This window comes from Dendrobium catenatum, unplaced genomic scaffold (assembly GCF_001605985.2).
Source record: "Dendrobium catenatum unplaced genomic scaffold, ASM160598v2 fragScaff_scaffold_1056, whole genome shotgun sequence".
Taxonomy (NCBI): domain Eukaryota; kingdom Viridiplantae; phylum Streptophyta; class Magnoliopsida; order Asparagales; family Orchidaceae; genus Dendrobium; species Dendrobium catenatum.
This window is the reverse complement of record NW_021319518.1, coordinates 1,194,600-1,207,016: the sequence shown is the minus strand read 5'-3', so window position 1 is coordinate 1,207,016 and position 12,417 is coordinate 1,194,600. Positions and strand designations below refer to the sequence as shown.

Below are 12,417 nucleotides of genomic sequence, written 5' to 3'. Positions count from 1 at the left end.
AGGGGGGAAAGGGTGGGGTCCACTTGAGATTCAAATACAATCTTGGAGCCAAAAAGGAGGAGAAGCAAGGGAAATTAGGTCCTTCTGTATTAATTTTGAATTGTATGCATTAAGTAGGGAGTAAAGGCTAGGGTTAGGGTTAGGTGTTATTTTTTTGAAAGTTCTCTTGTGGTTTTCTTGTGGTGAGGGCTCTAGATCGCTTTCTAGAGATTGGGAGAGTGTATCCTCCTCTCGAATAGAGGATCTCTTGTATCTTTGCTATTTTTCTTTCATCTACTAGTAAAATACAAGTGTTGGGTGATTTTTTCTCCCTTTTTCTCTCAGATTTTCACTGTTTTGGTCCACTATTTTGCTGTTTTCCTGCTGTAAACAGCAGAATTCTTGAGATTTGCTTCAGACTTTGGCTAGGAAATACTTGAAATCAAGTATTTCCTATAAATGTCCTTATGTGGTTGTAGCTAGGGTTGCCCTTTATTTTGACCTGCTCCTAATGTTATTTTGACTTATTTTTATGATATTATCAAGGTGGAGCATCATCGTTTCTTAGAGGTTGAGCCAACAGATAGGAGATGTTTAGGTCCCCAATGCCCCATCTTGGTTATTGATTGGTGAGGGTGCGTAGTGTTCTATAGATATCACCAAACTATCATTTACTGGAAGTCAAATTGGCAGAGAGATTCCACTGCTTTATAGCTTCATGACATTTCACACACAATCAGAGAAAAAAAAATTAGCGAGCATGGGACATAATTTTTGACACAGAAAACTTTCACTAGCAATATATATGAGAACTAAAGGACCTAGCCCAGTTTAAATAATTTTCACTAGTAATATGTATGAGTTACAAAGGTTCTCAAGGTCAATCAAACATGTTTGCTTCTCCAATTTTTTATTTTCTTAAAATACAGAACATAGAATAAAACATAGGAATAAATCTATCGCGGGCTTTAATATCTTGCCAATTAAGCAATATTTGTTAGGGGTGAAGTGCATACATCAATATCTCCCTAGATTTTTCATTTGCGGGAGTTTAATGCACTAGCTGTACGCTTTTGTTTTCTGTATGTCCATAGCACAATACTTTATGTAATATTCCTTAACATGTCTATCTCTTGATGACATTAAGAGTTGCGAACTAGAAAAAAGACATGGTAAAAATGCCATACAAAAAGTGAATTAGTCTGCTACTATTCAGGGTTGGGGATAGGATATATGCAGTGTTACCTTTGCGTTGGAGGGAGTTGTTTTCTTGATTCAGTGTGTGACTATCAGGCATTGTGAAGGCAACCTAATTATTTTTCTTTGCTTGCCCTGTGAAAAATATAAACTTTTGCAACAAAATTTAAGGGGCTATTTTGAGATCACTTTTGTCTTTTTTTTTATATAATTATTTTTATTTTGTTTGTATAAGATATGAAATAAATATGGTTGATGTCTTAAAAACATACTTTTGTTTTCATTGTATTAAATAAATTGATTTATGTGGCGGTAGTGGCAATGACCTACCATTATTAGTGGCAGCCAATCGTGATGGTTGTTTTTAAAGATAGTTAACCACTACAAAATTGTTTTGAGTGTTTTTAAAGTAACTTCATATGTTCTTAATATATATATCATATATTAAAAACACACAAAACAAATATATTCAAAAAAATAAAATAAAATAAAAAAGGTGATCCCCTAAAATGATTTTCAAGAGGGAAAGGATTAGCCAATGCGATAAAGTACAGATTTTATGAGCTTCATGTTGTTATGAGCTAAATGGAATAAATATCATCGGAGAGCAATTATTTGTATTCTCATAACGTACATTGTTTTTTATTTTTATTTTTATTTCTTTCTCTAGCCGGACGTTGTCATTTTTTACGTTGAATTGAACTCCTTGATATTCTACCGTACATTTATTGTTGTCTTCATTCTACTGTTGTTCAGATTTTGTTTTCATGGAGCAAAAACAGGTTGTTTTTGTTTGATTATGTTTTATGTTTATTAGTGTATTTGGTATCTTGTAGGAAGTTGAGAAAGACGTGAAAACACGGACAAAAGGTGAACTTGGAGCTGCTAAGACATTATGCACCCCATTTGACCAACCAAGACTTCCTGAAGGTAAACCACCCGATTTTCAGTTTGAAATATCGCATGAACAGGGCAATTATCATTCTTTGTTATATCTTACGTTTGTAAATAGGTACAATAGCACTTGCAAATGATAAATCTAATATAAAACTACTATTTACTGGAAAGTTGCAATATGTATTTAGAATTGCTTTAGGATACACAACTGAATTTTTAACGATGATTAATTCCTTTTGTTTCATTATTGGTTTACATAGTGTTATTTAAGCCCGCAGCTTAAGTTGCACTATTTTTATGTCAAATTAGATTTTTTCCCCATTAGATTATAAAAAATAATGAATGAGGCATTATTTGTTGCGTGTTCCCTATGCTTGCTATATATATATAAGAACTAGGGAATCTACCCGCTGTCATTCTGAAAAAAGCGCTTGGCAGTGTAACTAATACTTCGTCCGAACCTAGCGAGGCCACCCACAGGCATCGGGCCCACATTTGCTTTGCCCCACTAAAGAGGTGAGGCTGTAGTAGAGGGAATTCGAAACTGGGATGGGAAGTTCCCAAATATGCTCGCCCACCAACCACCCTAAGCCTCGATGGGTCATGCTTGATATCTCTCTTGGTATTAGTCATCTTCTCGATGAGCCAAATAAGCTTTTGTTCGGTGCATGTGCCGATTGCTCAGCAGTTACTGGCTTGGTGTAAAGGAGGTTATCTTAAATTATGATTGTGAGGCAGTTTTACCCATGACCTAGGTTTAGAGGATCCATGAAATCTTTAGTGCCGAGTTTTGAATGAGAGCGATGCCATTAAAGGCGATAAGATCTCACGATTGTTAGCCATTTTGTTTAAGTTTATTGATTCTACTACTGCTCTTCTACATTTGTCCAGGTACGCTATGCTTTGCATCTGGAAAACCTGCCAAGAAGTGGACATACTGGGGTCGAAGCTATTAAACGCAGCAGATAACTCAAACGTTAAAAAAGCTACCATACAAATTTTACTTCTTCCAAATGATATCAACGCAACCGTCCATTTTTCTATTTATCATCGATTTTGATTCAAGTTTTTGCCCTGAAGAGTTGCAGCTTCAAGCGATTTGAAAATTTGATATTTTTCCTCCCTGAAGGCAACAGCAACTATATTGTCCATCATTACTCCAAAGCCATAATTTTAATGATTTGATTGTGTTTCTTCGGACTATTTTTATCTTTTTATTTGAGTTATATATAATTGATTTGTGTATTCGGCTCACCTAATTGTTTGAAGATATATAGGCTTCCTTTGGAACGGCTTAAAATAATTTTTTAGTATAAAAAATTATTTGAACTAGAAAACTGCTTTGAGGTTTTGTTTGGGACGACTTTCTTACTGCTTCTTAAAACAGTTTTCTAGTACAAAAATTAAAATTTTTGTATTAGAAAGCTGCTTTAAGAAACATAAAGGAAGCCACCCCAATCGAAGCCTAAGAAACAGTAAGAAAATTATTCCAAATGAAATCATAATGTTTTAAGGTGTTGCTTTTAGGGGGTTTTTTTTTTTAGGTGGTTTGGTTTGATGTTTTTAAAATGCATGTATTTTAGAACTATATGAGGTTGATTTGAAGAAAATCAAATGCAGTGAAATATATAAAATTTTAATTTTAATATATAGAGTTCATTGAATATGTTCAAATTTTAAATTTAACAAAAAAAAATATTTCAAACTACTTACATAAATATTCTGGATTTAATTCATTTCAAAATAAATATACAAATTTTAAAACTCTTCCTTTTCTTTATTTTACATTCTTTATTCTTCTAATTAAAAAGACCGTTAATCATGATATTTGAGAAATTTTGCAAATATTCTGAGAGTTTAAAATTAATAATAATTTTATATCAGAAACTTAAGCTGGTAATTTTTTTTTGTATTTAAGAAATTATTATTATTATTTTAATATATAACAAATAAACGGGGAACATTCCTTTCAAGGTTTTGTTTGTGACGGATTTTTTTGTTGCTTTTTAAAGCTTTTCAGTACGTAATTTTTTTGCATTAAAATATTTTTTATATTAAGCCACCGATGTTTAGCTTGGTTGGTGGACAAGTACAGTTGGGTACCCGTTAACTCGTATTCGATTCCCTTTGAGCGGCAGTGCCTTTTAAGTGCGGTTCAATTAAGTGTGGACTAAGAGGTTTTGGGGTGGGTGTCTCTTCTAGGTCAGCCGAGGATGACAGCGTCGATTCCCTTTGAGCGGCAGTGCCTTTTAAGTGCGGTTCAATTAATTGTGTACTAAGAGGTTTTTGGGATGGGTGTCTCTTCTAGGTTAGTCGAGTCTTTTGAGGATGACAGCGAGTGGATATTCTGTTTTCAAAAAAAAAAAGGCAAAATAAAAAATAAATAAAAATTATATTGAAAAATTACCTTTGAAAGCTGTAGGAAAATTCTTCGAAACAAACAACAAGTTGCACCTTTCAACAACAGTTGAAAACACTTTATGACAATTACTATAAAAGAAGATATCTACACATAAGTGATAAGAAAATGATAATATTTATAATAAAATTTATGAGAGTTATGCATATTGTAGATAATTTATAAAAGAAATATTTTCATCTTCTTGATTTTTCGTTATCTTGGCCTTTCATTTTCACTTCTCATATCCCATATGTTGAATCCTTGCTCTAGCGAGGAATAAGCATTTTCTCTTCTTGGTCTTGAGAGAGGAGGGAGAGAGGAAGGGAGAGGGAGAGCAGCAAATCAACAAATTTTATTGCTTGACCCCCAACTAGCTTATTACAATCTATATCTATTTATAGACACCTAAAAGCTATACAAAAGACAACATCAATGACTATACAAGCCATAAAAACAACTTAAATCTAGGACCAATATCTAACAATTCTTCACCTTGGTCATAAATTTACACACGAAAGAAAAGATAACTATTGTTCACAAAGAACAACCCCGCCGGTCTTCTCCGCCAATAGAGTCCACCGGACAATTAATAATTTTCTCAAGAACTGCTCAACCATCTTCTTGAGTTTCCTGCTTCATGAGCTCTAGCTCCACCTTCCGACAGATCTTTTCCTGTCACACTGCGTCCCACGCAGTCAATTCCCGAGCACCCCTTATGTACCTCGCTTTTGCGCTCTGTGCATCCACCTGGACCCTGCGCCTCGTGCCCGTGCCCGTGCCCAATGCCTCCAGCCCACGTTCTACGCCTCCAGCCCGCGCTCGCGCTTCAAGCCCATGTCCTGCGCCTCAAGCTCGCGCATGCGCCTTGCACTCATGTGTTCTGACTCCAACCACATCCTGCGCGTATTCACCCGAGCACCGAGCCCCGTGCATTCACTGCACCCTGCTCGTCATAATCCCACGCCCTGCACTGCCGCATTCGGCCAGCGCCATGCGTGTCCTTCACCAGTGCCCTGTGCTCCTATGCGACCTCTTTGTGCACCGCAAAACCTCGCACCTCAAAGTGCCCCGCACTCCTAGCACTGCCCCTCAAGAATAGGCCGACTCCACTTATATCCCCCGGACTCTACCTAAAATCCAAAAACTCTACCTCAAATCTTGACCGATCTTTAACCAAGAAATGAAAGATCATGCTTCTTCCGGCAACCACAACTCGCGAGCCCGTCCATCTACTCGCAATGTCCTGTCGTTTTGCCTCCAAACAACAATCTGTCCCTTCTCATCAAAGCTCGACGCCAACCTTCACTAGGCCGCCGTCGAAGCCACCTCTCGCTTCTCTGGTCAACCGCTCGGATTTCGGTGAGACAACCCTCTTTCGCCTCGACTGCCTTCGAGCCGCACAAGTCCGACGCTCTGCTCTATTCCGGGACCAAAACAAGCCCATTTTCTCTCTGTTTCGCCTGATCAAGACTCCCGCACGCGGATGCTCATAAACTAACCCGGCCAAACTCTCGTGGAAGACCGCCTGGACCTGCTTCCACCTTTTCACGCAAGAAAAATGATTGTGTCCACCTCCTTACTCACGTCCGAGTTTAGCCGCCGACCGCACCTCCTTCTTTGAAACTTTTTCTTTGGATAAGAAAACTACCTCTCCTCCACCTCGAGATCACCGCCACCATGGCTCTGATACCAGATGTAGAATCTTACATCAAAGAGAGAAGGGAGAGAGAGAAGGGAGAGTGAGAGCAGCAAATCAACAAATTTGATTGCTTGACCCCCCAACCAGCCTATTACAATCTATACCTATTTATAGACACCTAAAAGCAATATAAAAGGCAACACCAATGGCTATATAAGCTATAAAAACAACCTAAATCCAGGGCCAATATCTAACACTATAATTCATGAATTCAAAATGATATTTCATGTTCTCCAGAAGTTAATTGGACAAAATTAATAACTTTCATAGATAAGTTACTCCATGTTCACTCTATATTTTATATTATTATGTTAAAAAATGATTAAAATGGAGTAGGGACAAAACTTGTTGGGCGGGTCGTCGGGCCGAAGCTGGCCCGTAGGTGTATGGCGTGCGCGTAACCATCCCTCCCTCGCTCCGCCTCTCTCCTGCCGCCCGCTCACGACCAGCGTCCAAAAATCCCTAATGCCTCACTTCAATAAACAAAATCGGAAGTCACAAATCGGCTCAGTGGAATCCGACAAAACCACCCGAGCTCCGACCTCTTCCAACGCGCAAACCAAGAAGAATCCAGCCCTATCCCTTTTTAGATTCGAAACCCTAATCGCCTCTTCCCTCCTCTCCTAAACCTGCATGGAATCCAATTCCGGTGATCACGCCGAAAATGGTCGGCGCGATGATGGTCCCTCCCTCAAGAAACCGAAGCCTTCTTTACTCCCCATAACCGCCGCGGAAATACGCTCGGAGTTCGCCCACCATGACCCAGCCGTCGCCCGCATCAACAACGGCAGCTTCGGCTGCTGTCCCTCCTCCGTCTTTGCCGCCCAATATGAGTGGCAGCTCCTCTTCATCCGCCAGCCAGACCACTTCTACATCAATCTTCTTCAGCCCTCTATCCTCCGATCCCGCCTCCTCGTTAAGGACCTCATCAACGCCGATGACGTTGACGAGGTTTCGCTCGTCGATAATGCCACCACTGCGGCGGCCATCGTTCTCCAGCAAATTTCTTGGGCGTTCTTCCAGGGATCGTTCTCGAAGGGAGACGCGGTTGTCATGCTTCACTATGCCTACGGCTCGGTCAAGAAGTCCATCCATGCGTACGTTTCTCGCGCCGGCGGACATGTTATCGAGGTTCCACTCCCTTTCCCTGTCTCCTCTGATGACGAGATCATTGATGAATTCCGTAAGGCCCTCGCTTTCGGCAAGTCCAATGGCCGCAGAGTCCGCCTTGCTGTTATTGACCACATAACTTCCATGCCTAGCGTCGTCATCCCAGTCAAGGAGCTTACTAGGATTTGCCGTGAAGAAGGCGTTGACCAGGTGTTCATCGATGCTGCCCATGCCATTGGCAACGTTGAAATTGACGTCAAGGATATTGGGGCTGACTTTTACACCAGTAACCTGCATAAATGGTTCTTCTGCCCTCCAGCGGTGGCGTTTTTGTATTCTAGAAAGTGCACGGCTTCAGCTGATCTACACCATCCGGTTGTTTCTGACCGTTACGGAAGAGGCCTTCCTCTTGAGAGTGGTTGGATTGGCACACGGGATTACAGTGCTCAGCTGGTTGTGTCATCAGCGGTCGAGTTTGTAAATAGATTCGAAGGAGGGATTGATGGAATTCGGAAAAGTAATCATGAAAAGGTTGTCGAGATGGGAAATATGTTGGCGGAAGCATGGGGGACTTATACTGGTTCACCGCCAGAGATGTGTTGTAGTATGATCATGGTTGGGATGCCTGGATGTTTAGGGGTTGCAAGTAGTGATGATGCTTTGAAGCTTCGGACTCACTTGAGGGATAATTTCCAAGTTGAGGTTCCCATTTATTATAATCCTCCAAAGGCTTTTGAGGAGCAGGCAAATGATTCAGTCAGCCTGGTTACAGGGTTCGCTAGGATTTCTCACCAGGTTTATAATACAGTGGAAGACTATTACAGGTTCAGAGATGCAATTAACAAGCTTGTCCATGATGGTTTTACTTGTAGGATGCTTTCGTCTTGAGAAATTAGAGGTTTGCAATTTCACATTCATTTTTCAAGCATCAGTTTCTTCTCTTGTTCAAATGCATTGCCTGTAATATGTTTGTTTGAAGTGTTTGATTGATTTTTTTATGTACCTTTTTTTTTCCTTCGGGCAAACATATGTTGTTTCATTGTTTTTTGCAATGCTACTTGGATTATTATTTTTTAAACAATTATGGTGTCACCTGCTTTGAGACCATAATCCTTCATGATTATCCTCTAAAGCGGTGCGCCTCCTGCTTCGTGCTTCAATAGGCTATTTAGCTATTTCAATCTTTCCCTTTGAACTAGAGAAAGCTAGGTTGCACAGAATACCGGCAATTAACCTTGCATTTTGTTCAACTGTTTTCTATAGGTGATTTAATTGTTAATTTTAGTGATTTCCATTGTTTCTTTTGGAGTTGATTTTTAGGAGAAATTCCCAAATTATGTTCATTATGTTCCTTTTTTGTGTAGCAGAACGATGTGATATTCTATTTGGAAGTCAAAATCATAGTGTTGATTGCTTCAAGTTAGTTTTGGAAATGTTATTTCCCTTGGACATGTTGTTTTATGTTGTATTGGTTGTGCATTTAGAAGGGATGTAAAAGGTTTTTCTTATGCTGCAAATTCAACTCAGATTGATCATGAATTATTTGTTTCATTTAATGCTTTTGTAAGATTTTGCTATTTTGACAGAAAAGAGAACTATTGTCTCATTTAAGACCCTTTCTTTAAATTTTACTAATTGCACGTAAAAAAGGCACTTGCCAACTCCAATTAATAGGGATAAGGCTAATGATAATAACATAAAATTAGAACATTCTAGCTTCAGGCATCTAGTGTGGATATTATCCGGATTTAATGTTTTGTATATTATTTAAATGATAAACTAGATGCAAAAAAAAGATTTATAGTCATGGAATATATATGATTTTGCATTTGAGACTAAATTTGAATGTGCATTAGAACTTATATTAGAATAGCTGCCAGAGTTAGTAACAGATCCTATTCTTGAATTTGGCCTTGTAATTGAATTAGAGTACAAAATTGAGTTTGAGATCATATATGAGAACCCAAATGAGTAGAATCTAAATTTGTCCTTCACTTTGAAATGGAGTTGAGCATATTGGGTCAAGTTGTTATATCAGTTGAACGAATTAATAATGTAATTCGTAAGAAATCATCTATTTATATTATCACCTTCGACTAATCAAACTAATATCGGTTTTTTAGTTTCATTATTTTAAAATTCATTAAAATTATTTGTTTAGTAAGCCAATTTCATCAATGTTCCTATGGATATATTCATGATAATTTTCAAGAAAATTTGAAATTTCTAACTTATTTATTTGGTTGAATGCAAATGTAACTAAATCATTATGATTAATCTTTAAATCATTTGAAATAATTTTCTTTAAACAGATTTTAGCTTGATGCTATATGCATAATATTTATATTGTTCTTCAATTATCAGAAGAAATTTCTATGAAATCTTATAAATATTCATCTTTTCCTCTTTTGGAATTATCTTTAATGTATCAATTAGAAAGTTTATAAAAAATTTATCCTTACCCTTGAAAACATTATAACCTGTTATATTACCTATCATTCTCATGCATGATTTGTAGGAAATTATTTTTTTAGAAATTTCTTGTTAACTTTAACAATTATGAGTATTGTAAATGTTAATAGATGATATTCGAAATTTAAAGAATTCGTTAAGTTCATGATCCATCAAAATGTTAAAAATATGATCAAATAAAATATATAAAGCTATGCAATAAATTAATATGAATACATATTAGTACTTATAAAAAATATTTACATTAATCTAATTTTTAATGTATTTGATATGACATAATATCATGAACTAACGAGGATTCTTCTCTCTTTGCACAACTTCTTTTTGGTTTCATGTCCGATGCATCATTTGCACTTTTTTTAGGCTATCATATTGAACTTGTGCTTGAAGTTATTATTGGTAATAAAATGGTTGTCAATTGCTACGGATGATTATCAAAGATGTCTTATGTTGTGGAGTGACAGGCCCACAAAATTGATATTTCAAGTTAGGAGAAATGATGCGGTGACTCTTGCTCTTATTATCTCTTCATCTCTTACAACTTTTCCTTTTTTTAAATTTCTTTATTTTTTAATGGAATTTTTTGTTGCTCCTTTATTTCCATTTTTTGCAGTTCTTTGTTCTATTTCTGCAGCTATTTTATTTTTATTTGCGCGAACTACTTTTTGGGCCTTTATTTGCGGCTAGTTGGCCGGATTTTTGGGTGTTTCATCTTTGAAATTCTTAGGAAACTACTGGTCAACCATGTAGTTGGCTACTTGAAGAGCTTTGTGAGGATGCTCAAGGACTTCTTCGATTATAATTGCCTTTTGACTTGTAAATCCTCCTTTCGGGACTCAATTCTTTGATAAAGTTTGAGATTGGAGGAGTTTTGGAAGAGTCTTTCTCCATGTTCAAATGTTAGGTTTATTTTTCAGTGACTTATTTCTTTTTCTTCCTTTCCCATCTTCTTTTCATTATGCTTTTTTGTTATGGGTTGCAAGCATGATTTTTTTTGTTGCTTATGCCAATTGTTCTATCCTTTTGTTAGTTTTATTTCTTTAATGATGTTTTAATATTTTTTGTGGTATTGATGATCCTTAATTTCCTGATTATTATTATTTGTAATTGAAGGCTAAAACTATTATTGGTTTTTGGTTTTCAAAGAAAATCCTATTTAAAGATTAATATGTAATCACGTGTTTCTTGTTGCATTGATTAATTACATCTTAATCTATATTGTGTGCTTGATTTTATTAACATCCTTAAACCCTAGATAGTCCCGCGTCAACACGCAAATGAATCTCTTAATGAGTTATGTTCTCAATATAAAAGAATCTTACAACCCAATGAAGATTGAAAGCATCTCCAATGGAACGGCAAACAACTGTTTGCCGTTCTTCCGTCCCTCCAATTAAGCGGCAATTATTACGTCATTTCATCGCGGGTGAACAGTGCGACCCCAATATTGGCGTTGCACTGTTCATCTTCGCCATTTTTTGGTCTCTACCGAACTTGCAGAAGAAATGAGCGAAAGAAGTGAACGATCGTTACGGGGCAAAATGGAGTTCGATTGGAGATGAATCACAACAATTTTTTAGTTTCACGGCATTTTGGAGTGAAAAATGAGATTTTCGGTTGGAGATGCCCTGAAGGGACATGAAAACCAGGTGACCAGCTAATAGAGCGACCAACTCCTACTTAGAATAACTTGCTATGATCTGCCAATAGTTTTGGTGCAGATTAATCAAATCATTATACATCCTTCTTTTATTTCTATGCGACATTTTTACTATTTATTGTTGCATTGTTTATTTAACCATTTTGAAATTTGTTCTCTACAGTTACTTGAAGCTGGAAGAAACTGCTGCTCTCAGGTTCATGATTTGGCTTGTGATTTGGAGTTCTTCGAGTGACTGGAAATGATGTAAGGGCTAATTTCTTGTTGTCGCATATGTTGGTGTAGCTTGTCGCTCGCTCTTGTGACAAATACGCTTGGTTTGTTTCATTTCATTCTAACACCTGTAGTTGCTTAGAAATGTTCTAGTATTAACATTTCAGTTTTGAAGAAATGCTTGGAATAAATAGGCCCCCTATATCCTGCAAAATGTATGATGCTTTCAAGTCATTATTTGCTTGCTTGTTTGTTCCCTTGCTTGGTTTATGCTTTTGCAAAATCCCTGCTAGAATTTAGAATCATGTGGAATGTGCTGAAAGATGTATTAGCTTGACATGTCTTTAACAGGCTTGAGTTCAATTCTCCGACTTGACACAAAATTATGTGCTATATGTTATGAGCATATTAGGCTTTCTTATTGCTTTGTAAAGTTGTTTTTTAAGTAAAAAAATCTCGTGAAAATATAGAAAAAGCAGTGGTCTAAAGCTGTCCCGAACGAAGCCTTACTTTTTAATTAAGATTGTGAATGTTTTTTTTTTAATGGCAATAATGCTTGTTATGTATGGGAAGAATTTACATGAATTGAAAGTGTGTTACACTTGTTGTGTAGCTTGATGATTTGGGACACATACTGAGACATCTATTTTATTATATGGAGACCTTCTAGTCTTAGATTAATTATTTTGTGCCGCACATCGAACATAATTTGGAGACCAATCAGAATGTGTCACGTCACCCCTATGCTCGATACTGCAACTCGTTACTGTGTTGGTATTGGTGTTGTGT

The 12,417-nt window shown here is 37.0% G+C and overlaps 2 protein-coding genes across 2 annotated transcripts in view; both read left to right on the top strand.

Moving 5' to 3' along the window:
• Positions 1-3,276, top strand: part of LOC110101190 (proline--tRNA ligase, cytoplasmic-like) — a 33,623-nt gene extending 30,347 nt beyond the window's left edge. Inside the window, exons 12-13 of the mRNA XM_020828982.2 lie at positions 2,013-2,106; positions 2,965-3,276. Coding sequence (XP_020684641.1) covers positions 2,013-2,106; positions 2,965-3,029 — 159 coding nt within the window. The 3' untranslated portion in view covers positions 3,030-3,276. The remainder of the gene's footprint in view (positions 1-2,012; positions 2,107-2,964) is intronic.
• A 3,325-nt stretch (positions 3,277-6,601) lies between these two features.
• Positions 6,602-11,875, top strand: LOC110101195 (putative L-cysteine desulfhydrase 1). The gene is made up of 2 exons (XM_020828993.2): positions 6,602-8,181; positions 11,579-11,875. The coding sequence occupies exon 1, from the start codon at positions 6,807-6,809 to the stop codon at positions 8,169-8,171; it is 1,365 nt and encodes a 454-aa protein (XP_020684652.1). The 5' UTR covers positions 6,602-6,806; the 3' UTR covers positions 8,172-8,181; positions 11,579-11,875.
• Positions 11,876-12,417: the final 542 nt, after the last annotated feature.